General features: G+C 47.7%; 2 protein-coding genes and 3 non-coding genes across 10 annotated transcripts in view; 2 read left to right on the plus strand and 3 right to left on the minus strand.

Annotated features, from left to right (window-relative positions):
* The window catches only part of LOC143314459 (aspartyl/asparaginyl beta-hydroxylase-like), a 28,445-nt gene extending 4,317 nt beyond the window's left edge, over positions 1–24,128 (plus strand). Inside the window, exons 2-26 of one of the 6 annotated variants that reach the window (XM_076721481.1) lie at positions 378–575; positions 2,153–2,197; positions 3,884–3,952; positions 13,288–13,341; positions 13,967–14,077; positions 14,193–14,228; positions 14,886–14,921; positions 15,429–15,473; positions 16,019–16,048; positions 16,151–16,183; positions 16,315–16,350; positions 16,847–16,894; positions 17,245–17,346; positions 18,793–18,834; positions 18,939–19,024; positions 19,225–19,311; positions 19,451–19,601; positions 19,685–19,821; positions 19,941–20,039; positions 20,468–20,557; positions 21,504–21,641; positions 21,723–21,858; positions 22,050–22,141; positions 22,887–23,020; positions 23,335–24,128. In XM_076721481.1, the coding sequence (XP_076577596.1) occupies positions 378–575; positions 2,153–2,197; positions 3,884–3,952; positions 13,288–13,341; positions 13,967–14,077; positions 14,193–14,228; positions 14,886–14,921; positions 15,429–15,473; positions 16,019–16,048; positions 16,151–16,183; positions 16,315–16,350; positions 16,847–16,894; positions 17,245–17,346; positions 18,793–18,834; positions 18,939–19,024; positions 19,225–19,311; positions 19,451–19,601; positions 19,685–19,821; positions 19,941–20,039; positions 20,468–20,557; positions 21,504–21,641; positions 21,723–21,858; positions 22,050–22,141; positions 22,887–23,020; positions 23,335–23,485 (2,186 nt within the window). In that variant the 3' untranslated portion in view covers positions 23,486–24,128. Of the gene's footprint in view, positions 1–377; positions 576–2,152; positions 2,198–3,883; positions 3,953–5,646; positions 7,565–13,287; positions 13,342–13,966; positions 14,078–14,192; positions 14,229–14,885; positions 14,922–15,428; positions 15,474–16,018; positions 16,049–16,150; positions 16,184–16,314; positions 16,351–16,846; positions 16,895–17,244; positions 17,347–18,792; positions 18,835–18,938; positions 19,025–19,224; positions 19,312–19,450; positions 19,602–19,684; positions 19,822–19,940; positions 20,040–20,467; positions 20,558–21,503; positions 21,642–21,722; positions 21,859–22,049; positions 22,142–22,886; positions 23,021–23,334 lie in introns of those variants that run through there. The other 5 variants (XM_076721483.1, XM_076721482.1, XM_076721484.1 and 2 more) reach the window with 5 other exon arrangements.
* On the plus strand, positions 8,066–12,327 carry LOC143314460 (uncharacterized). Its single transcript, XM_076721487.1, has 4 exons — positions 8,066–8,109; positions 8,661–8,700; positions 8,948–8,992; positions 9,461–12,327. The coding sequence occupies exons 2-4, from the start codon at positions 8,685–8,687 to the stop codon at positions 11,230–11,232; spliced, it is 1,833 nt and encodes a 610-aa protein (XP_076577602.1). The 5' UTR covers positions 8,066–8,109; positions 8,661–8,684; the 3' UTR covers positions 11,233–12,327.
* Positions 17,661–17,734, minus strand: trnai-aau (transfer RNA isoleucine (anticodon AAU)). Its single transcript has one exon. It is a non-coding gene; the product is annotated as a tRNA-Ile (tRNA).
* trnai-aau (transfer RNA isoleucine (anticodon AAU)) lies at positions 18,249–18,322 on the minus strand. The gene has a single exon. It is a non-coding gene; the product is annotated as a tRNA-Ile (tRNA).
* Positions 18,629–18,702, minus strand: trnai-aau (transfer RNA isoleucine (anticodon AAU)). The gene has a single exon. It is a non-coding gene; the product is annotated as a tRNA-Ile (tRNA).
* Positions 24,129–24,132: the final 4 nt, after the last annotated feature.

Below are 24,132 nucleotides of genomic sequence, written 5' to 3' on the forward strand. Positions count from 1 at the left end.
ATGCAGAAATCCTAAAATCCTAAAAAAATGAAATATTTCCATAAAAAGTGCAGCCCACAATGGCTTAATGCACCCAGAGGTGTTAGTGGTCTCACAGCGGATCATAGCCTAATTCTTGGCTTTTGCATTAAAATCTTTGAGTTTTGTGTTGCGTTTACTGACTTGTATGCATGCTGTTGACCTCTGTGTGACTTCTGAATGACACACACACACACACACACACACACACACACACACACACACACACACAGTGTGTAGTTGTCACAGTAACACACACCTGTCAGTGTGTATGTGTGATGTTGTCTGTAGGTTACAGCCTTTTACACACATACGAGACACTCTGCACCATTTTAACATGAACCTTTTCATGTCCTCAGAGGGGAAGACGCCGCCGGTGGACAGCAAGAATGGAAAGAGGACAGAGAGAGGAGGAGGAGGAGGAGGAGGAGGAGAAGAAGCAGGAGCAGGTTCTAAGTACTCCATGTTCACCTGGTTTGTGGTCCTGGCTCTGCTGGGAGTCTGGAGCTCTGTGGCCGTGGTCTACTTCGACATCGTGGACTACGACAGCGTGATCGGTGAGTTTGGTCGTCGTGTAATGTGGCGTCACTTCACGGCTCAGGAAGGACGCGCTGGCTTTAGAAATGAAGGTCCACCCCCCCTTCAGCACATGCTCAGGGGTCAGCGGGGTCTGTTCGTGGGTCTGAGAGCGCTGACTGCAGGACTTACTTTGACTCACATCGACACAGATACTTAACACCTTTATGTTTACAAAACGCAATATTTGAAGTTCTCAAGGACGACCTTCTGCCAGCTGATCTTCCCTCTAGTGGATCCATGTTAATCGTCCAGGCAGACGTGAGGTATTCAGGCGCAGCAGCTTGTCTGCGTGTGTGTGTTGGTAAAAAGCAAATATCACAAAATGAAGACGAGTTTAAATGCTTCGTCAACTCATCACAAAACAAACTTTAACCTCAAACTCGACGTCTTTCCACCAGTCGACACGTCTGGTTTGGCTGAAGTGACCCTTTAATTCAGTGAGTCCGTTAAAAACAGCGTCGTTAAAACAGATAAATCTTCTCACAGTTGAAGCTAATGTTCATTTGAGTGCTTTGAACCACAAACAGCTCCGCTCAGTTAGAACACGTGAGAGTAAAACGACCCCAAAAACGAGTCATCAGCTGGTCCTCCTGCTGTTTACTACCTGTTCTTTACTCCTCTTCCTGCTTCTGATGAGGCTTTGAAGTAAAACTGAAACCTTGAAACTGCAAATGTCTTTTTTTTTTTTCTTAGAAAAACTCTTAAACCAAATAACAGATTTCATTATTTTACAAGTCTCAGTAAAAAGTTTCTGCTTGTTAAAAACCAAAATGTTAAAACACACGAAGCTCAGTGCATTCACCAGAGATGGTCGCTCAAAGCAACACACACGCACACACGCACACACGCACACACACACACACACACGCACACACACACACACACACACGCGCACACACACACACACACACACACACTGCACTGAAAGGTGCAGAAATGTTGGTTTTCATACAGGAACCTGCCTCGGTCTTCATGTGGTTATGACAGTCATGCAGGGCTTTCACAACATCTTCCTCTCAGACACACACACACACACACACACACACACACACACACACTCTCTGAGACATTCTGATCTCAAACTTCATCTCTCATTTCACTGATAAGCTGCTTCATGTTTGGGACTTTCTTGCTGCTTCTATCGAATGGATGCAAGAAAAGATTCTCTGAAATGAGACTTTAAGATAAGATAAGATAAGATAGTTAAAAAGGTGGGCGGTATTCATGCATGAGGCCCACTCTCTGTGATTTTACCCCCCCTTGTTTCAGCCTGAACACTGGAGAACAGTGTTACTTATTATTTGGTCGTTTTCTCTCTGACTTGCCGAGCTGAGCTGCAGGACTTGGCAGTAACTCTCATTTTTCACCTCAGCCTTTGAAACGCTGACACTGATTCTGTGATTCTGTGTCTTGCCTGTAACTCTGTGTTGCTTTGTACTAATTCAGGCCTCTCTGTCTGCACCAGAGGTGAAGGTTCACCTTGAAAAGCTGGGATCTCTCATGGCTTCTGTCTTCTTCTTCTCTTCTTTTTCTCTGCTGTTATCTCTGCATGCAGCCAGAGCTAAGGAGTTTCGTATGAACTTTTCTGAAGTTTTACAAGGTACGATCTCAAGATTCAAACACCACTAACAAAAGCGCATTTCCACACTTCCACACTACACTGTGCACATCCATCAGAGCCATCGGTGTCACCAGGCTGCTCCACAGAGTGTAACGAGTTCAGGTGGATAAGATGTGGTAAAGAGAGTTTAGGTCACAGTTAAGATGTTGGTGAGAAAATGTGCTGGAGGTTTATGACGCAGTACAGATGGAGGTCAGTAAAGAGAGACCAAAGACGAACTGTCTGTCTGATGATGGCTCTTCCAGTTTGTTCCAGTTTATTCTCGGAGAAGATCGAGTAAGAGAACGAGAGAGAGGAACAAACTGAAATGCATTTGTCTGGTGCTCAGTGGTTTCTTATGAAAGCTAAAATAGGCAACAGAAAATAAACAGTCAGCAGGCAGAGAGGTGGCTGACTCGCTCAGATAACCTCAACCACACAACAGCAGCTCTAACCAGGAAGTCACTTTGAGATTAAAACTGCTTTTACAAGTGAGGCCGAGCCAAGACCACTGCAGCGAGCCCATGAGCAGGACGTCAGATCACAATAAGCACAACAAAGACGCAACACAGCGCAACAACCAGGGCACAGGTGCGTCCTGAAGCGAGGTAGAGGCGTACCGTGAGGTTCAGGCATGTACAGGGGGTGGAGTTTGGACGAGGTGGAGGCTAACCTATAGATAGACGTCACACGGCTGATCTGAGGCAGGGAGAGGCCGGCAGCCACCTGAGGTCTTGATGGAGGACGAACAGAACTTCAGCCTGAAGGAAAGCCCAGTGTGACTTCTGATTTCTGGATGAGGAAGTCAACATGATATATATAATTTAGACCTCTGTCCAACCAGATTCCCTGCTATTTATAGATCAACGGGCCGAATAGAAACGCCATCAAGCCTGCTGACTTCACACAAGGGGAAATCATCAAGTTCAGTATGAGAACGGCTGTAAGGCTGAAAAATGGTCCGTTTATGTGAACACGGTTTGATTTCTACGTAAACCTGGATGGTGTAGTAACTCTAATCTGAATCTACCTGCTTCAGTGGCTCTGTGTATTTGAATGCACTGTCACAGTTTAGCCGGTCATCGAGAGCTTCAGCAGATTCAGATCCTGAAATGAGATTTTGTGGTGATTCTGTAGGTTTGATGTGTCCAAAAAAGGAGAAGGTGGCAGACGTCATGTGAACAGCGTGACAGCTGAGAAGAGTTAGTGTTAAAGACGTCCTCGTCCACCACATCCTTCCTGTCCTCGCTGCTTTGAATGAACTTCATGCACTGTGACACACTGCTGCTGTTCTTCTTATGAAGAGTTTGTTCAAGCAGCATCGTTCTCCTTCCTGACACGAGCCTGAAGTTTGGTTATTCAAATGTCGTCTGTCTGTCTGCCCCTGACTGCACCAGGTGAAGGTGAAAACACAGACGTGGACACGGCCGTTCAGGTCTCCAGTCACTGCACCTGAAAGACCAGACGAGAAGTCTTAATAGAACATAATAAAGGCTTATGGGCATATTTCACATGTCTTTACAGTTTGTCTCATAATCTTAGAAATGCTGAAAATCTCATAATTTCTCAATATGAAAGTGAATATTGGAGGAAATAATTGAATCTTCAAAATCACGTATTAAGCTGTGTTGTTATCTTAAAAGGCTCCATGCCACTCAGCCTTCCTCTCCTCCTCTTCGTCTTCAGGGAAACTGACGGCCTACGACACAGACGGAGACGGAGACTTTGACGTGGAAGATGCCAAAGTTCTGCTCGGCAAGTCCTCTTTAATTTTCCCTCTCAGTGATTGTGCCTGTTTCCTCTGTGATGCCTGACTGATGTGGTTCACAGTCGTATAAACTGGAGCCTTATTCTGTGGTACGAACCAGATCTGCATGTCAGCGGGTCCAGTTCTTACCACAGAATAAGGCTCCAGTTGAGGCCTGTACTAACTTTAACGGGTCAGTTTGGATCCATACTAAAGTGTTAAAACACCGAAGTTAGCTGATAACACACACAGACGAACCGCTGGAGGCAGAGGCAGACCAGCAGCTCCACCTCTGTGAGGCAAAATGACCGTTTTTGTCAATGGAGTCTGGTGGCTTTGAGGAGACCATAGATGGACTCAGGCTTCAGTCCCCTGCTGGAAAAGGCTGCCTGACAGGAAGGTGAAACGGTGAAAGCACTCTAAATGTAGCGTACCCTTTGTTGCTTTGCCTCCGTCCACAGCACCGACCATGAATAAACAGCTCACTGTAAAGACCCAAACTAACCCTCCAGCAACGCTTCACTTTCTGTTTGGCCTTCTTAAAGTCTCTCTGAATTCCTGTGAATTCACCAGTTGAAATGCACGACAGTGTGCTTGGATTGCACCAACATGTACTTCCTGTAATGTAGTAGAGGAAGTATGTTTCTGTGTAGTCCGTACAGTAAGTGTAGTATACATAAAGAGGTTTTACTCCAAATGTTTGGCCTGTAAGGAGAAATTACTGCTTATCTTGATCTTCAGGTACAGATTTCCTCTCCTGCCTGCTTGTTTTCCGGCATGTGATGAGTCATGTTTAAGTTTATTTCAACCATTAAAATACAGATAAATCGATGAAATATTGTTCCTCTCTGAACCGGGTTATAAAAACTGACCTAAAAACACCAAAACAAAACTCTCATTACTCTCAAGTCTTCACACGCTGCGTCGTCCTCCTGATTCGAGGTGAATCACGTACAAACCGAGCAAACTCAACCTTTGGTAAACAGTTAAAGATGTAAAACACTCCAAGGAACAAGCTATCAAAGTAAACAATACCTTCTGGAAATGCTGACAACCAACGGGTTTTCTTGAGTTCTTGAACGCAGCACAGGTTAAAAAATAACTTTGAACACATTTAGATCCGTTAAAAATCAGCACAGTTTGCAGAAAGCGGCTGATGGGATCAGCGCGACGGGCAGAGTCAATGCAGAAGGTCCATTACAGATGTGGTGTTTTAGAAAAGTCTGCTGAAGAACGGCGCGGAGAGCCAGAACAAAGATGGCCGCCTCTGGTCCTTATTGTGAAGCAGACAGGAAGTCAGAGATGGCCTGACGAGACTGAGACAGGAAGTAAAGGCTTATTGTTGTCTGTTGTTAATGTGCGACTTCTTTAACTCACTTTCTCTCTCTTTCCCACATCATCCTTTATTTTATCCTTCTTTTGTTACGGTTACTCTGCATTCCTTTGTGCCACCCTCCTTCCTTCCTACCATACATCCTTCCTTCTTTCCTTCTGTCTCTCATCGTTTCCTCTCTCCTTCTCATTCATTCTTATTCTCCTTTTCCGTTTACTCCTCCTCCTCCTCCTCCTCCTCCTCCTCCCCTTTATACTACCTTTCAAACTCCCCCGCTCGTTTCTACCTTCCCCATCTTCATCTCCACCTCTGCTCCCTTCCTGTTTTTCTTCTTCCCTCCCTTTTCCTTCTCCCTCTCTCTTTCGTCAGGCTTGTCCAAAGATGGCGGCGGTAGTGCGAATGCCGAGTCGCTCGAGGAGGTTCTTAATATTTTAGCTGAGGAGGGCTCTGATTGGATCTATGGCTTCTTCACCTTCCTTTATGACGTAGTGTCCTCACCCGTAGACCGGGGAGAGGAAGAGGAGGAGGGGAAGGAGGCAGCAGCTGAGATGCAGGAGGAAGGTGGCGGGACCTCCTCTGATGATGGGGAGGTCAAAGGGGTCATGCTGGACCTCCAGAACCAATAGGAGGACAGGAAGCAGAGCCACAGCCAGTAGGGAGGCTCCCTGGTCCCACTACCAACCAATGAGGACCAGTCTGGGGTGTAGCCCAGTCCAGCTGGAGGAGGATGGGAGTGTGTGTGTTGAGGTGCAGAGGACCTGATGGAGGACAGTCTGGTTTCCACTGCAGGACCAAACTGGACAGACTAGAGTCCTTTTAAAGACCTAGAAACCTAAAAAGTCAGCAGGTCTTAAACGGACGTGAACACTGCTCTGAGTGGACGAACGCAGTCAAATTATTGGACTTTGGTTCATTTGACACTTTAAATTAACACGTTATTAATTTAATGACATGAAAAGTCAAAATTTCCTGCACACTGAAAGACGTGGTTTAGGACCTCAGACGAGGTTTCACTTCGTTTGCTTATAAAAACAAATGTTGTGTATGTCTTACACTCATGTTAGCATCCATCAGTTTTTCCTTCCGTCCATTTGTCAAGTTGAAATTTTTTTATTTCTCTTCGTATAAACATTATTTATTTATTGATTGATTTATTTTACTTCTGCGTGCGCTTCCAACACAACACACGCAAGACATAAACGCTGATCTGCAGCATGGAGCAGAAAATCATGGATTCCCGCCCTTTTCTCCAACTGACTGCATCACATGATGACGTGGTTCGCCATCGATGGTCTCAAACGCTTCAGAGTGAATCGTCACATTTCATCGCCCGTCAGGCTGTCGGCTGCCAGCTGATGCTGAACGCTGTCCTAAACTTCAGTGTTGTGTAGATCTGAGAGAATATGGTTTATGACTGAGTGACTGAGAGAAAGCATCACCAACCACCAATCAGCAGGCAGATTCTGCTGCACTTCCTGTTTCGTTTAAACTGTCCGTTTTCTGGTAAATGAATCAAGTTGCTGTGCTTGTGGTTAACTGTCCATGGTCGCAGCTGATGATATTAACATGCTGGTGAGTTGAAGACGATGATGCTGATGATGATGATGATGATGATGACAGATGTGGACGTTTATGGACGATGCGACTGCCCTTGTCATATTCTGCTGGTTCTGACTCACGTTCTGTAATATTAATATGACTGACCTTACATTAGCAGTACTCACACGTTTGTGCCTGTAAACCACTAATAGTCACACTGATGGAGTATCCTGTGCTTTCTGTTCGTACATCGTAGACATGTGATGTGTGTATGTGTTTTAGACTACAATCAGTGCTGAAGTACACAGTGATATTCTGGAAGTACGTACTGGAATCACCCCGACGCACTCAGTGGTTTTGACCAAACAGTGTTCAGTTATCGTGTAAGTTAAAGGTGGACAGTTTGCTGCAGTGCGGCTCCGATTACAGTTTCATTGATTGGATTTGTGTTCAGCTCAGGATAACAGACGGCTGAAAAGACACAGAGCTCATGTGGTCTGTCAGTCTCAACAGTTACATCCGGTACGCCTTCTGTCCAGACACAAAGGTGTTTCCTGCTGGGAATCAAACTCTCGCCTCCTGCAGCACTTTGTGTTGTGCCTCTTCATGGAGGCAGCTGTAGCTTTTGCAGTGGATGCTAATGGAGACCCAGTTTAACAGAACAAGGTGTGTTGTGTACTTCTTCTGAGCTGTGCAGCCATATTCTCTAAATGTCCAAAATATCATTAAATAGACATTTTGAAAAGTCATTCACATTGACTTCATTTAGCAGGTCCAGGTCCAGGTCCAGGTCCAGGTCCCGGGACCGGGACCTTTTACTGTGCACAATGGCTCCATGCTGGTACATTGAACCACACTGCAGCCATTGTTAGCGTCATGAGTCACAAGCCACATGTCCACTGTGAGACGCGTGTTTGTCCCTGGTTAGCTGGTGACCTAGCTTACGTTACAACTGTGTAGATGTATTTTGACATGTCCTTGAAGCGAGTGAGTCGTGAAAAACTCAAGGTTTCTTCTTCTGATTTCTCTTTAAATGGATCCATTTCATTTCACGTGGCAGCTCCACGTACAGGCGGTGCGTTCATGAACCCCCTCTGCTGTCTGTTTGTTCAGATGAGAAGAAGTTAAAAGGTCCTGCTGTCAGGAGGGACAGGCTGAGAAAAGGTATCGTATGAAACCTGTGTGTGTGTGCCGACGTTCGCCCACTGATACCCAGCTCTGCTGACACACCTGTTTCCAAACCGTGTAGAGGACAAGACAGAGGCGAAGAAGAAAAGTCAAAGTAAAGATAAAGTCACTGCACGGCTGTTTGATCCTGAGTGACTGAATGGTGGAGTGACGCATGAACCGTCCTTAACCTTATGTGCGTTTGTCGTGTTGTCATTTGGGTTTTTGCATTATTGGACTGGAGTGACTGTGATGAGCGGCCATTTGCACTGATACTTACAGTCTTTAGCTTAGCACTAGGTAACATTAGCTAGTTCAGTTACTCCATGTACCTCAGTGACTCGTCAGGTGGGTTAGCATCACAGAGATCCCCGTCGTTTAGCTACTTCCTGTTTGACATGGAAGAGGTAAAGTAAATGAGTGTGTCAGTTGCATCTGTTTTTATTGTTCTTCAGGGTCGGGCAGGATGGGGAGATACCATTTGTCAGCCAGACGAGACTTTTACAAACACTGCGGTTGAACATTATAAATGTGTGACATTAGTTTTGTAGACCGTCCTGTTGCAGCTGCAGCTCACTTGGCTGCTGGTTGCTTTGCTCGATGTGATGATTTGACCTTTGTTTGAAGCATGTTGAGCTTCAGTATTAATTGATTTGATTGTTGTCCTAGAAGACAAGACGTTCGAGGCCACTGATCAGGAGATGAAGCTCCCAAAAGGTAGAGTTCTGGTGCCTCTCTGCAGGTCTGTGTGTGACTTATCGTCTGTGAATTCATTTGTACCTCCTGTACGATTAACCCTTTGGCATGTCCATCCGACTGAAGAAAAATAGGCAACGTGAGCTTACCGTGTCAGTAAGTGCTCCTTCATGTGATGTCTAGCTCGAGCTCTTTGTCACCACTGACCGTTAAACGCTGTGTTAGAGATGAATCTGAGCTGACGGGCGTTTCTTCTCCTCTGTGGTAGACGCGACAGCAGGAGAAACTGCTGCTGCAAACAACACAACCAGAGGTACTAAAACCTGCCGCCTGCACGTCTCAAATAAAGGCCTCTCTTTATATTTTAAGGCATGATTTTGTTTAACAGTGATGTGTTTAGAAATATCTGATGAATATCCATGTTAAGATAGATGTGTTTTTGTATTTTGAGGTGGCAGGTGGTCAAAGAAAAAAAGCGTGACTAACGGATGATGTTAGCTAACTGCTACGCTGTCAGATTTGGCTTTTTAGTTTCCTGAAAGATTCTAATAACATTTGTTTTTGATTGTACAACTTAATTCACTTGAAGACTTTGCTCGTTGCTGTGCTGTGACGGATCAAACTATGTACTACCACGTGATACGTGATGATGTCATGCCCCCTAACAGTGATGTCATTTCTAACACCTCACTGGTTGCTGAGTGTTACCACGCTAACAAGTCGGTGTCGATGTTCGATTCACGTGATATCCCACGATCACCTGCTTCAATCCAAACCTCAGACCGTCCCGTGAGAGGCTCCACGCTGCGCTCCGCTCTGAGGGAGGAGCTGAGGATGATCCACGAGAAGATGGAGGCCAAGAGGATCGCTCGCATCGCCGTGGCCGAGATCAGGGCCTTCCTCGCTGAAGAGGAGCAGGAGAGGGAGGCCGCCTGGGTGCTGAAGATGAAGACGCTGGAGGCTGCCCAAGAACAGCTGAGGGAGGAGAGGAGGAGCGAGGCAGAGAGGGTGGAGAAGGAGAAGGCAGAGAAAGAGAGGATGGAAAAGGAGAAGGCAGAGAAAGAGAGGATGGAGAAGGAAAGGATGGAGAAGGAGAAGGTGGAGAAGGAGAGGGCAGAGAAAGAGAGGATGGAGAAGGAGAAGGCAGAGAAGGAGAAGGCAGAGAAGGAGAGGGCAGAGAAAGAGAGGATGGAGAAGGAGAAGGCAGAGAAGGAGAGGGCAGAGAAAGAGAGGATGGAGAAGGAGAGGATGGAGAAGGAGAAGGTGGAGAAGGAGAGGGCAGAGAAAGAGAGGATGGAGAAGGAGAAGGCAGAGAAAGAGAGGATGGAGAAGGAAAGGATGGAGAAGGAGAGGATGGAAAGAGAGAAGGCAGAGAAGGAGAGGATGGCAAGGGAAGCAAAGGAGAAAGCAGAGAAAGAGAGATTGGCTCGAGAGAAGGCAGAAAAAGAGAGACAAGAGATGGAGAGATTGGCCAAAGAAAAGGCAGCCAGAGAAGAGAGAGAGCGAGAGAGGGTGGAGAAGGAAAAGATGGAGAGGGAACGCCTGGCCAGGGAACAAGAGAGGGCAGCCAAGGAAAAGGCAGAGAGGGAACAACGGGAGAAAGAAAGACTGGAAAGAGAGAGGGCTGAGAAGGAGCGCATCGCAAAAGAAAGAGAAAGAATAGCCCGAGAGAAGGAGAGGATGGAGAGAGAGAAGGAGCGATTAGAGAAGGAGAGACTTGAAAAAGAAAGGATTGCCAAAGAGAAAGCAGAAAAAGAAAAGCTGGAGAGGGAACGCATCGCCAAAGAAAGGGAAAGAGTGGAGAGGGAACGAGTCGCTAAGGAAAGAGAGAGAATGGCGAGGGAGAGGGAGAGGATGGAGCGAGAGAGGGCCGAAAAGGAACGAGTGGCCAAAGAAAGAGCAGAAAAAGAAAAGCAAGAGAGAGAACGAAGAGAAAGGATCGCCAGGGAGAGAGAGAGAGCAGAAAAGGAAAGACTGGAAAAAGAAAGGCTAGCGAGAGAGAGGGAACAGATGGAGAGAGCAGCAAGAGAGAAGGAAGAGAGGGAAAAGATGGAGAGGGAGCGCATCGCCAGGGAAAGGGCAAGAATCGCTCAGGAGAAGGAGAGATTAGAGAAGGAAAGAGCAGAAAAGGAGAGGGCAGCGAGGGAGGAGAGGGAGAGGATGGAGAAAGAACGAACGGAAAGAGAGAGGATCGCCCGGGAGAAGGAAAGAATCCAACAGGTGAGAGCAGAAAAAGAAAGGCTGGAGAAAGAGAAGGCGGCGAGGGAGACGTCTGAGCGCCAACGGGCCGAGAAGGAGAAAGCAGCTCGAGAGAGGGAGCTGAGGCTCGCCAGAGAAAACGCCGCTCAGGACAAGATGGAGGCGGAGAGGCAGAGAGAGAGGGAACACATAACCGTGAAGACGGAAGTGAAGAAACAAGAGCCTCTGGAGAGGAAGACGAACGCCTCGCAGCCCAAAGCTCCGGCGGCGGTGGAGAGAGGGAGCGTGTCAGCGGTCAGGAGAGAGAGGAGTGTGGCGGAGGAGAAGATGGCTGCAGACGGGAAGAAGAAGTGACGCCACGGCGCTGAGCTGCTCTGTCATAAATGGTGCTAGAACTCTGATTGGCTGCAGGGTGAAAGGGGGCGTGTCCTCCCCTGTGACGGTGAAAAACAACGTGTCAATTACTCAAACTGTCGTCACAGCAGAGGTTTTTCCTGCTTCAGTCAACCACACACTCACACCTAACTGTCCCTCACAGGCCACCATCCTGCTGACTCACATCCCACACGTCCTCATACTTCAGTGACGGGGGGGGGGTCACTTCACTGTCACATGGTTAGCGCTAAGTCACTCAAACTACTCCAACGTTACGTAACTTAAATACATCACCTAAGTTAAATAAGTCGACATTACAGGTTTTCTTGCTCTTTACACTACGTCACCTGACTTCCTCCTTCGCTCCCGTCATAATCAGTACGACCACTAGAGGTCGCCACATCTCGGTCCGGACAGCCAGCTCGTACAGACGAGCTCAGCGGGTCAGCGGGGACATGGTGGCGAGGTGGCGATCTGTTTGCTGAAAGCAGATTTCTCCCTGCTGTCGGCCTGCAGGGGGCGCCTGCCTTCAGTTTGCATGATGAGTTGATGTAACTGTAGAAAATGTTTTAGTTCTGAGTTTCAGTTTGGTGAAGAAAACATTGAAATCTTTGGAGTCGACCCCCTCGTGACGCCTCTGTCGACGTGAATACCTTAAAGGAAGTTAAAACCCTTGCGGTGTGTTAGATCATTTCGTGAAGTTTGATTGGTTCTCTGTGCTGTCACAATCCAGTGTTAGAGGTCTGGAAATGTCGATTTGATGAAAGCTGCCTGAAAGCTGCACGCTCAGATCAAAACAGGCAGAATTAAGTTGAAGGGACAGAAAAAACTGAACTTCAAATTCTTAAAAATACCGTTTTGATTGTAGTTAAAGAGCTTTGACTTGTCTTGTTGCCATGTGACGCGTGTCAGCATAGAAGCTTTATGTGTTTGGACTTCTTTAAACCTCATCAGAGCGTCACTTTCAAAGGCAGAGTTTGACGTCTGTGGCTCGAATGCTTTCTTCTCGCTGTACATTGCACCGACTGTCTTTTCCTCTCAATGTGCCACTTTGATAAATAAATGGTGGTTTTCAAACGGAGATGTGTTTGTGGTCCTTCTTGGTGTCACTGCTGGGCTAACGTGTCGCGGAGCAGCTCTTCGTGTAATCTCTTCAGAGTTGAAATGCCGTTAAAGACGCACTGAGTGAGTGATGAGCATCACATCCTCCCTCTTCAGTTCACTCCTATCTTCCTCCACCACAGCTTCCTCTCTGCTCGTCGCCTCCTTTCCTTCCCACAGAATATTATCAGAGTTGTTTAACTCCGGACCTCCTCGCCGCCGCCTGCGTGGCTCTGACCTTTGTTTTCCTTCGTAAAATATCACAGGAAGTGTTTTTGTGAATTTTCTTTCAGGCACTGTCACGGTTGACTGTGAAGCCACATCAGTCCTGAGTGTTTCCTGCATGTCGTGCTGCCTTTACGTCTGTCTGATCCTCTGGGTGAAATCCAGTTTAACGCTCACATGGCTTTCAGACGCTGTCAGATTATGACAGATTACGTGTTGAACCGCGCTCCGTCTCTGCCCTTCACTTCAGTGAAAAATGACTTCAGCGCGCTCTGACTTCTGGGGTTGTTTCACAGCCTAAAAATGGCTCCAGAGACCTGAAGTGTTTTCTGGTGTTCGGGTTTCTTTCAGCCGACTCGTCGTGATCACCTCAGCTGGATGTCGAACCTCGGTGTTTCCATCCTCAGTCCTCAGGAGCAGCTGTTCTGTCGGCCAACGAACATTTTTATTGACCAGGAAGCTCACAGTGAAGCTGGAACATGAGTAAAACACAAAGTGGACGATGGCAGATGTCAAAATTTAAAGGTTTTAACATCAGCACTGGCTGATGGACTTCCCTCCAGGCTTCCGTACTTGTTCTTGGATCAGATACTTGAGAAATAAAGGTTATTTAACGTGGATGCTTTGAACAGTTTGGTATGTTTGGTGAAGAAAGTCAGACAGTATTAAAAAACACGCTGATCTGTGACACTTCTAACCACTGAACAGGGCTGAAAGAGCCAGAGACAGCACCTGTGGGAGACTCACCTGAGGAGAAACCAGGTGAGCGCATGCGCGCACACACACGCACACGCACACACACACACACACACACACACACACACACACAGTGGCCATACTCCTCTGGGTCTGCTGTCTGTTGTCTCGCAGACAAACGAGCTGACTCTGACCTGATACCTGAGAACAGCAGCCCGCAGGTGTTTCACCTCGTTCCCACCTGTGAGTGCAGACCTGAGGGCGTGTCTGCCTCTCCTGACCTCTGCTGACTGTAACTCTGATCCCAGGTCTGCGCCAGACGAGACTAAAAACTGTGTTACAGCAACAAAGAGTCCCAGACAAACTGCTCCACCCTGCTTCACTTTCACACCAGCAGCTGCCCAGTGCGACCAGTCTGCCAGTGAAAGGTGTGATGTCTGCTGCTCACCTGCAGCTCAGTCACCCAGCCGTGTGTGCTCCAACGGCTGCTGCTAAAACTTCACTTTATGCTGAAATTGTGACGTTTTTACAGCAAAGGGAGTCAGTTACTTGATAAGTTTACAGTATTAGTATTGCAGTACTCATTGCAGCCCCGAGTCACAAACCTGCGTATTAAAACTCAAAGATACTCAAAGAGTCGACGCTGTTTCTAAACTGAACATCACACCTGTGTCGTTCTTCAAAACCAAAGACGCCGCCGAGCATGTGGGTGAAGCAACCAATCACCAAGCTGCTGAGCCACAGGGGGCGGAGCCAGCAGAGGCTACGTCACCCAGAACACCACCTGAGGAGACTGCATCAGGTGTGTGTGTGTGTGTGAAGTGTACTGTACATCATGATGTCCTGACGAGCTTTTTTTGCTTTCATTCTGTAAAATAATAAAAAATACTTGAATTCAGACTCAGTTTTCTTTTCAGAGAGCAGCCGCTCACCTGTCCACCACGATGATGAAGGTATGTGGTCTGAAACGTGAGTGAGGAAGACGAAGCTCTTGAAGCAGCAGCTGTTCTAGATGCTTCTGTGTGAGCGGCCGAGATGTTTGAATGCTGCTTGTTTCCTGCTTCTTGTGCTTCAGGTTATTTGCTTGTGCACTATATGGCCAAAAATGTGTGGACGCCCCAGCTCGCACTCTTGGTTTGGGTGTGATCTTCGAGTTTTGTCTCAGCCGTTTTCTTCCTGTGGTCATGATGGGAGGTGTTGATGCTGTAAAGAAATGGTTGTGCTGGTTTGCCGTGGCAGATCTTGACCACCCTGCATACACGCTGAGCTGACCAGCAGCTGTGGGATGAGCTGGAGCTGTGGGACCTGATCACACTGATGCTTTTTGGTGTCTGACTGGGAGCAAATCCCCACAGCTGGTTTAACATCCGCCGGGAAGTCTGAAGGCAAACAGAAGGCTGTTACAGCAGCACACTGACGACGAGGCGTTCGGGTGTCCGCATACTTTTGGCCACATTGTGCACAAGCAGACACTTTCTTCACTACACCAGTGCTGAACAGTCTGCCTGTGATGTCTGAATGTTACCTGCCCTCACTGTGATCCACCTGTGTGATCAGCTGGCATGTTGTCATGAAGGTAACATTGTATCACCTGTCTGTGTCTGATCCAGTCTCTAGATCTCAGGATGTGGAGTCTGAAATCCAAGGTTGGTCCTGCAGCAGTGCGGCGTAGAGGCTGCTGCGCCTGTGTTTGGACGTGTGTGTGACGCTTCCTGCATGTTGAATTCGGGCTGGGCGTTAAAACTTTGAGAGGGGCATGCAGCCCGGGACAGCGTAGTGGAACAGCACGCCTGTTAAATGATTGGCTGCTTCACAGGGCTCATGATTGGCTGTTGCTGAGCCAGGGCGTGTTCCTTTTGTGCTTTCATGGCGGTTCTCATCAAACTGTCTGTCGGCCATATTTCTTACTGGCTAAGTGTAGTTTTATCGCCCAGGCCGGGGCTGAAAGGAGTCTCATCTTCATCACCTTCAGCCTCATCACAGCTTCACTTTCCCCCTGTTTGCATCACCTGATGTTCTGTAACAGAAACATCCTGTTAATCTGCTGCAGGACTAATTATCCCTGTCACACCCGTCTGATTACATTAGTGTGTGTGTGTGTGTGTGTGTGTGTGTGTGTGTGTGTGTTAACCTGTGTGTTTTGGTGTCTCCAGCTGCTGTCCCTCTCCCTCCGTTGGTGGAAGATGACTTTGTTCCAGGTCAGTTAAACGCAGCCTTTTCTCTGTCTAATGATGATGAGGATGATGTTAAAGGTCAGTAAAGACTTCATTTACCTGTGGCGTCTTTACGAGGTGAGAAACACGCAGGTGAAGAGACAAAAGTCTGTAAATAAAAGACATGAACTGTTTCAGCTCCTGTTTTCTTCATCTGGAAGCTTCAGTGTTTCACATAAATTCAGAAAAAGATGATGAGCGGAGGCTTTGCACGAGGCTCAGTCGATCACAGAGGATGGATCGAGGTTCAGCACTTTGTGAACACATGACTGGATGAAGGAGATGAACACATGGACTCAGAGACACTTCTGAAGCTGCTGTCAGTGAACACAGTTTGATCATTGATGATTGATTCTGGATTAATTGGTGTTTTTTCTGGAATCAGGTTCGTTCATCAGCGTCAGAATCTGTTTCAGATGACTTAAAGAGGCAAATTCTCGCGTCTCCTCTGCTGATCGACACCAAACTGCTGATGTGTGTGTGTGTGTGTGTGTGTAGATGCTCATCACAGTTTGTCATGTGTGTTCCAGATGATCCTCGAGACAGCGCTCATCCTTACGGTCATTATCTTTTTCTCCGTCCTCTGCTTTCAATTCACGTTCGTACTTTTCTGCAGACATGGCCGCTGCTGTGCTGACGGCTCTCTTTTCTTCTTATTTCAGAAGATCAGGCCGACGCCATCGACACAACTGGAGGTGAGACGATTAACCGACGGCTGACGTGTCTCCTGTCAGCTGTAGGGATGAGAGACAGAATTAACAGCAGAATTAACAGCAGAGACGCACATAAACACTGAGGTGCTGATGGTGTTTTCTGTGTGTTGCAGTTCTGGTGGAGGAGCCGCTGCCGGAGGAGAGTGTGGGTGAGTCAGATGTCCGTGTGGGGTTCAATCTTGGATTTGTTCGGTTTAGTTTGTGAAATAGGCTCGTCGGATGAGTTCACAGCTTCAGTGTAGTTTGATCGTGTTGAAAGATGAGATCAGTCACTGATCAGTTAGCTTTGGAGCTGCTGGCGCTAGGCTAGCTGTTCCCAGTCTTTATGCTAAGCTAAGCTAACCAGCCACTGGCTGTAGTCTCATTGATCCTACAGGCAGATTGTGACATGAATCTTCTAATTTATCTCTTTCAGCACAGTCAGTTACGTACTGCAGGTTGACAGAAGCAAACAGAAATGTTGGTACTAGTTTAGTCTGAAGCAGCAGAATCAAAGCACCTCTGGACCTGTTTTACAGCTTTGGATATCAGCTTTATTCAGCGTTATCACCGGTGTGAGCCTTCGTGAGCTGTGTTCACTGACATCTCAATATGTTTCGTCTGTTTCTGGATGATGCGTTCACTGTTTTTCTGTTTGTTCTGCAGTGGAGTCTGGACAATACTTGACGAGCTCCAAGTTCACACAGGAAGCAGGTACAGTGTGAGCTGTCTGAATGTAGAGTCTGATGCTTCATTGTTGGCGTTGGCCTGAAATGTAGAGAATACTGCTGTTCCTGAACACACCACAGCTGATGTGAGAAGACTGCTGGTCAGTCGGTTTTGGTGGTTTTACTCTGACTGGACTGTCTGAGTTTTTACATTCGATGAAGGATCTGAACTTTTCAGACGGAGGAAGTCGGAGAAGTTGATTAACCAAAAGCATCGTCAGTTAACATGGAAGAAGGAGCATTTCACGTCCTGGAAGAGCTCTGACTTTGTCCTGGAAAGTCCTGGAAAAGTCCTGGAAATCATAAAGTTCATGAAACGTGCTGTGTTGTTGTCAGATCCAGTTGTAGAAGCAGAGAACCAGTCTGGACCACCAGTGGAACCAGTGGAACCACAGAGTGAGACACACAGGGAGACAGAGGGTGGCTCACAGGCTGAGGGTAAGCGTGCGCACACACACACACACACACACACACACACACACTGCTTTCTGACAAAGATAGAATTATTTAGTGCTTCAAATGTCCTCACAGCTGCATGTAAACACATCACAGTTAAACTGTTCATTACGTGTTGCCGTACTTCCTGTGGGCTTTGTGTTGGTATCTCATGTTCAGATCAAGAGTCCAGTGATTATTTGGTTCAACGTCTTCTCATCACTTGAGTGTCAGCTGATTGTTGAAGTGTGTTGTGAAGGTTTTAAAAACACAAACACAGTTTATTTGGTGGCGAGCAGGCTTCACTCACAGATGTTTGGCCCGTACGGGGATCGAACCCGCGACCTTGGCGTTATTAGCACCACGCTCTAACCAGCTGAGCTAACCGGCCGTAGCGTCTTGATGTCTTTGCGATTAGTTTCCAGGTTGAGGACTATCTGCTGTCTGGAGTTAGACGACAGTGAACTGAATGACGCTGCTTCTCGTCCACACTGGAGGGTCAGTTTGAGGATGTTACCCTCCCTTTGAGCAGGTCATGACAAGCAGTTACACACACAAACGCACATCAGAGCGTGTGAAACACCACCACCTGGTGGCCGGTAGTGAGATGACAGTTGCGCCGCCTTTCACTATCATTTCTAGTTTGGCACCAAAATAAACAGCCATTAAACAAATGCATGGTGCAGCACAGCAGGTAAGACTCAGCAGTCCACCTACACCTGACCAGGGAGGACAAACAATGTCCATATTTTGAAGTTTGAAGACAGAGACACCATCCATCAGCAGAGGTCGACGACAACACTCACCTGCTGACCTTTCAACTACAAACAGGTCCTTGAATGAGATGTTTCCAAGTCCAGTTCCCCTCAATTACCCTGACTGGGAACCTTCACTCAAAAACAGTCTGGCCCGTACGGGGATCGAACCCGCGACCTTGGCGTTATTAGCACCACGCTCTAACCAGCTGAGCTAACCGGCCACAGGAAAATGGTTTGAATGTCCACAGTGGAGGCTGATCAGCTGCGGTGGAGTTTGCGGTCCAACGTAAACGTCGTCAGTCTTCTGTCTTTTAGGTTTTTGAAGTCGGGCTGGTGGTCTGTGTTCTTTGAATTGTTAGATATTCATCCATGTTGACTGTAGAGACATTGCATCGCCAAGTCGAGGTCCACCCACACACCCTGACCTAAGAGGTACTTCGGCTCTGGTCTCGTTCTTTTGTGGGTGTCCTGGTAAACATTCACAGCTTCACATGCTAGCATGCTGTTAGTGCTGCACAAAAGCTATTTGGCCCGTACGGGGATCGAACCCGCGACCTTGGCGTTATTAGCACCACGCTCTAACCAGCTGAGCTAACCGGCCACACGGTTCTGGGATCAGAGCAGCTGATGTGACGTGTTCTTGTTGTACCTGTTCCACCTGACATTGAAGACGTCCTGTCATGTGTCACAGGAACGACGGCGAACCAGAGCGAAGAGAAGCTCAAAGAAAAAGGTAAGCACTGATTTAAAGGAACAGATGAACCATACAGATTTCTGTCTTTTATTGCTCTGATGTTGTCTCTCTTTCTTTTCTTTGATATCATCTTTTTCCTCCAGCGAAGAAGAAGAAACCAAAATTGTTGAATAAGTTCGATAAAACCATTAAAGCAGAAATTGACGCTGCAGAAAAGCTTCGAAAGAAGGTACAAAGTGACATTCGTGCATTCAGCTTCTACTGACATCTTATATTTCTGCTTACTTCACTGTCCAGGCGACAAACGTGTGTGTGTACAGCGTCATTTCAGTGGTGAAATCAGAAATTGGTCTGGAAGAGTTGTTTTCCTGTTAGCTTGAATTAAAATGAGGCTCGTAAGTATTTTTTATTTATTTCTGTATTTATCAGGGCAAGCTGGAGGAGGCGTTGAGAGCGTTCGAGACGCTGGTGCAGCAGCATCCACAGAGCCCCCGCGCTCGCTACGGGAAAGCCCAGGTACTGCACGCCACTGCACTGCACTGCAGTACAGTAAACTGGTACTGCAGTACTGTGTATCAAAATCCTCTTACAGTAATACGTGTGTGTGTGTGTGTGTGTGTGTGTGTGTGTGTGTGTGTGTGTGTGTATGGTGCAGGCGGAGGACGACCTGGCCGAGAAGCTGCGCAGTAACGACATGCTGCAGAGAGCCATTAACAGCTACCGAGAAGCCGCCGAGCTTCCTGACGTGACCTCTGACCTCCTGAGGGCGGCGCTGAAGAGACGAGCTGAGAGACAGCAGTTCCTGGGTAACGCAAAAACTAATCACACGTGTTTCAGGTTGTATCGGTGATGTTTGCTGAGGTTCGGATCTTCTGACCGTGTCTCTCAGGTCGGATGCGAGGCTCTCTGGCGACTCTGGAGAGGTTGGCTCAGATCTTTCCAGAAGACATCGGTCTGAAGAACGACCTGGGCGTCGCCCATCTGTTGCTGGGAGACAACAAGGGCGCCAAAAAGGTGTATGAAGAGGTGTGTGTGTGCCGACAGCTTCACCGAACACACGCGCCCTGTCGTGTTTCGTGAGTGGTGACGGTTTGGAGGAGCTGAAGCTTCTGATTGGTTGTCTGACCTCTGCGCATCACCTGCAGGTCCTGGCAGCGTCCCCCAACAACGGCTTCGCTAAAGTTCACTACGGCTTCATCCTGAAGTCCGAGAACAAGATCGCAGAGAGCATACCGTACCTGAAGGTAAGCACACGCACACACACACACACACACACACACACACACACACACACACACACACACACACGTTTGTATGTTTGTGAAACCAAGATGGAGAAGCAGTTTGTTGTTTGAGGTCTTTCAGTTTTCGTTGGACTTTCAATGATTTTTAAATGTTTTCTTGTTGTTTCCTTTCATCCTGTCGCAGCATCACTTCCTGTTTAGACAGCAGATTACAGGCCTGGTAATGCTTCTACAAGACAGAATCAGGCTCTCCTAATCCCTCCCCAGATTACAGAAACCATCTTTCTTACATAAATGACCTGAAGAGATGAGATTGCTGAGAAACGCCGACAGTAACCTGGTTATGAAAGTAAACCCAAACAAACATCCAGCAGCCCCGTAAACAGTGAACCTGCGCTTTGAAACCATCCCACGCTCTGTGTCTGCAGGAGGGTTTGGAGTCAGGCGAGCCGGGGACGGATGACGGGCGTTTCTATTTCCACCTGGGCGACGCCCTGCAGAGGGTCGGAGACCAGAGCGTGAGTAACACAAGAGCACTTCACGACCTCACCTGGAGCAAACGGAGCAGCTGGACGATGCCGTCGTTTGACCACAAGGTGGTGCCAAAGCTCTGAATGTCACAGTAAGCAGAGTCATGTGACCTCAGGTGAAACTGCTGTCAGTTATGAAAACAGACTCTCGGGTGTTTCTCCTTTATCCTAAACCCCCTGGACAAAATAACAGAAACACAGATGTTTTTTTTTTTCTGCCATAAAAATTGAAAATCCTAATCTTGGACTGTGGATTGATGTGGATGATGTTTCCGATGCTGTAACGCTGCTGTGTGCGACAGTTTTAAAGACTCTTTATGTCTGTTTTCCTTTCATCACCTCTGTAATACACACGATACACTTCATCATGTTTCTGAAACACTCCGTGAGGTCTAATGTGTCGAGAGCGTTTCTGTCCTCGTCTCACATTTGCATTTAAATCTTATTGTTTACGTCCATGTTTACTGGTTTGCTGTCGTCCCTGTAGTGCGTCTGGGCGTGTTGTTGTCGTCTGTAGATTGATGAATAGTGGGACACCGTCCTGATTTCTCTGGTGAGACAGAGTTTCAGCAGACATCCAGGAGGACGCCGCGAGCGTTGTTGATCTGAGGAAGAAGAACCAACTTTGAATGTTTTGTTTACTTGTTCACTTCCTCTGACAGATCCTCTCGTTCTGCCGCTGCAGAGCTCAGAGAGCGAGTTAAAGGTCTGGCCCGTTTGATGACGTCACCTTGTTCTCTGCAGCCCTAACCATGTGACGCTCATCACGCGCCTTGTAGCGCAGCGTAGTTTATTGACACCTAACATAATTAATGCTGTTGGCGTCCCGCTCGTCCCAGCAGCCTCGTTCAGATCGTCTCTTCTCCAGGAGGTTGCTCTCCTGAGAAGTCCGCCTGCCTTGACCTCACCTGTCTCTGTCCGTCCGTCCCTCCAGGCCTACCACTGGTACGAGCTGGGTCACAAGCGAGGCCATTTTGCCTCCGTGTGGCAGAGGTCTCTGTACAACGTGGACGGACTGAAGGCTCAGCCCTGGTGGACGCCCAAAGACACGGGGTACACTAACCTGGTCAAGGTGAGGCGCCGGCGTGTATTTCATGTGTCCGTCCGGGTTTGTCAGTAAGACGGGTTAAATCAGAGCTGTGTGCTTGGTTAGACGCTGGAGAGGAACTGGAAGACCATCAGGGACGAGGCTCTGGCTGTGATGGACCAGAACACCGGACTGTTCGTACCTGAGGAGGAGAACCTGAGAGAGAAAGGAGAGTGGGGCCAGTACACGCTCTGGCAACAAGGTACACACTCATGTACATACATATACTGCATATCAGTATGTGCACAGACAGACGTCAGCCTGCAGCTCTTCTCACCGTCTTTTCAGCACGATGATGATAAATGACAACTGTTATTAAGAAGAAGAAGAAGAAGACTGAAGAAGATTGAACCTTGGTGAGGTTTGACTGTTTCCTGTTTTTTGTGCGTTTAGGAAAGAAAGTTGGAAATTCCTGTCAGGGCGTCCCAAAGACCTGCTCGCTGCTGGAGAGATACCCTGAAGCTACGGGCTGCAAGAGAGGACAGGTGCACACACGCACACACACACACACACACACACACACACACACACACACACAGGTGGAGTGTATTGGCCCAAATGAAGAACCACATTGTTGTCCGGCTCATGTTACAGTGCAGGAAGAGACAAGTGTTTGAATCATGGACTGAAAACATCTGGTAGGAGACATTAACTACAACTCCCAAGATGCTTTTCAGGAACAAACATCCAGCCAACAATTTTCTGATTAATGGAAGGTAGAAGCAAAAGATTACAGTGCTGAGGAAGCCTCGTTCGTTCACTTTGATCTCTGCGACTGCGGCGCCGCGTCCTGTTCGTACTTTGAGGTCACACGTGTGACCGTCTGCTTCTCCACAGCAAAGACGGTGGAGGACATCCAGTATTTAGACCCGTCCTGGACAAAAGTGTTCTGCTTTTGTTTGATTTGTCTTCTAATCAGCCTCCTCTCATGTTTGGGCCAATATGGCGTCCACACGTGTCTGGACGGACGTCGTGACGCAGGCTGGTCCACGTGTCCGTGTGCAGATTTTAAGGATTTCATCACTAAAAATATCCCAAAACTCTGTGCTATCAAACGATAAACGATCAGCTTGATTTTCAAATCAAATCTCGGGGCTTTTACCCTCTGAACCACAAACATAAAGGATCTGATTCTGGAAAGATAATCTGACGAGGTCGGCTGCTTTTAATCTGCTTATGTCTTTTAATGTGTGTGTGTGTGTGTGTGTGTGTGTGTGTGTGTGTGTTCAGATCAAGTTCTCCGTCATGCAGCCAGGAACTCATGTGTGGCCTCACACTGGTCCCACTAACTGCAGACTGAGGATGCACCTCGGCCTCGTCATCCCCAAACAAGGCTGCAGGATCCGCTGCACCAACCAGACCAGGTACTGGACCCTTCCTCCTCCTCTTCCTCCTCCTCTTCCTCGTTTCTGTTTTCCTCTCCACCTCCTCTCTTATTATTTCTCCTTATTTCTTTTGAAGCGTTCAGGGATTGAACCCACAACTTTAGCATCATTAGCACCACACGCTAACCAACTGAGCTAATCAGCCACAAAGTGTGACCCTCCCTGATTCACACCAGAGTGGAAAAACATGACTGCAGTCATTACCCATAATTCTGTGCCGTGCTGCTGTGAACCCGGGTGGACTCCACGTGTTGCTGCTAACCTCTCGTTCTTCTTCACGTGCCGTGTCGCAGAGAGTGGGAGGAGGGCAAAGTCCTCATCTTCGACGACTCCTTCGAGCACGAGGTCTGGCAGGACGCCGACAGTTACCGCCTCATCTTCATCGTGGACGTCTGGCACCCGGAGCTAACGGCGTACCAGCGCCAGACCCTGAGCCCGATTTAGATCGGCCCGAGGACCAGGACCAGGCGGGTGAACCCGGACCTGGTAAGAACAGTGTGACACGTTCTTCTTCTGTGGATAAACTGCTAAACACACTGACTCACGACTCTGAGAAGAATCACACGCGTGACCGACGGACTGATTATTTTTGCTTTTTTTGTGGATGAACTACTTAATTTGTCGAAGACCGTGGAAGGATCAGACCCTCGGACAAACCAAGTTACTACTGACTTTACACCACAACACAAACATACGGTACCTGTTTCAGCTGAGAGACCCGGGTCGCCCCGTTCGGACGGGCTTCAGGCGCCGCAGTCACACAAGTCCTGCGATGGATTTCGACGTGTTTTTAGATGTTTTGAAAGTCGTTGTTTTTCTGAATGTAGAGACGTTACTGAGCCTCAGACCCGAAGCGGCTCTCTGGTGCTTCATGCCTTCACGTCAAAACACTAAAACATAGAACAGACACTTTGAGAAGTCTGAGCTGCAGCTGTGACGAAGCCTTAACTTCATCCCTTCAGTTTATCAGCCGCGATTTTAGCTTCACCTTTCCATCACTTTTGCACAGTAACAAGGAACCAGATGTTATAAAAGATGATTTATATTTGTATTAAAAATAAAAAATGCTGAAAAAATCCAAACCACAAAAC

This window comes from Chaetodon auriga, chromosome 21 (assembly GCF_051107435.1).
Source record: "Chaetodon auriga isolate fChaAug3 chromosome 21, fChaAug3.hap1, whole genome shotgun sequence".
Classification (NCBI taxonomy): domain Eukaryota; kingdom Metazoa; phylum Chordata; class Actinopteri; order Chaetodontiformes; family Chaetodontidae; genus Chaetodon; species Chaetodon auriga.

What these genes read in the sequence shown, in the direction of transcription:
- LOC143314460 (XM_076721487.1), top strand. An exon ending in TGCAAACAACACAACCAGAG is followed by an intron (nt 8,993 to 9,460) that starts GTACTAAAACCT and finishes TCCAAACCTCAG; the next exon opens with ACCGTCCCGTGAGAGGCTCC.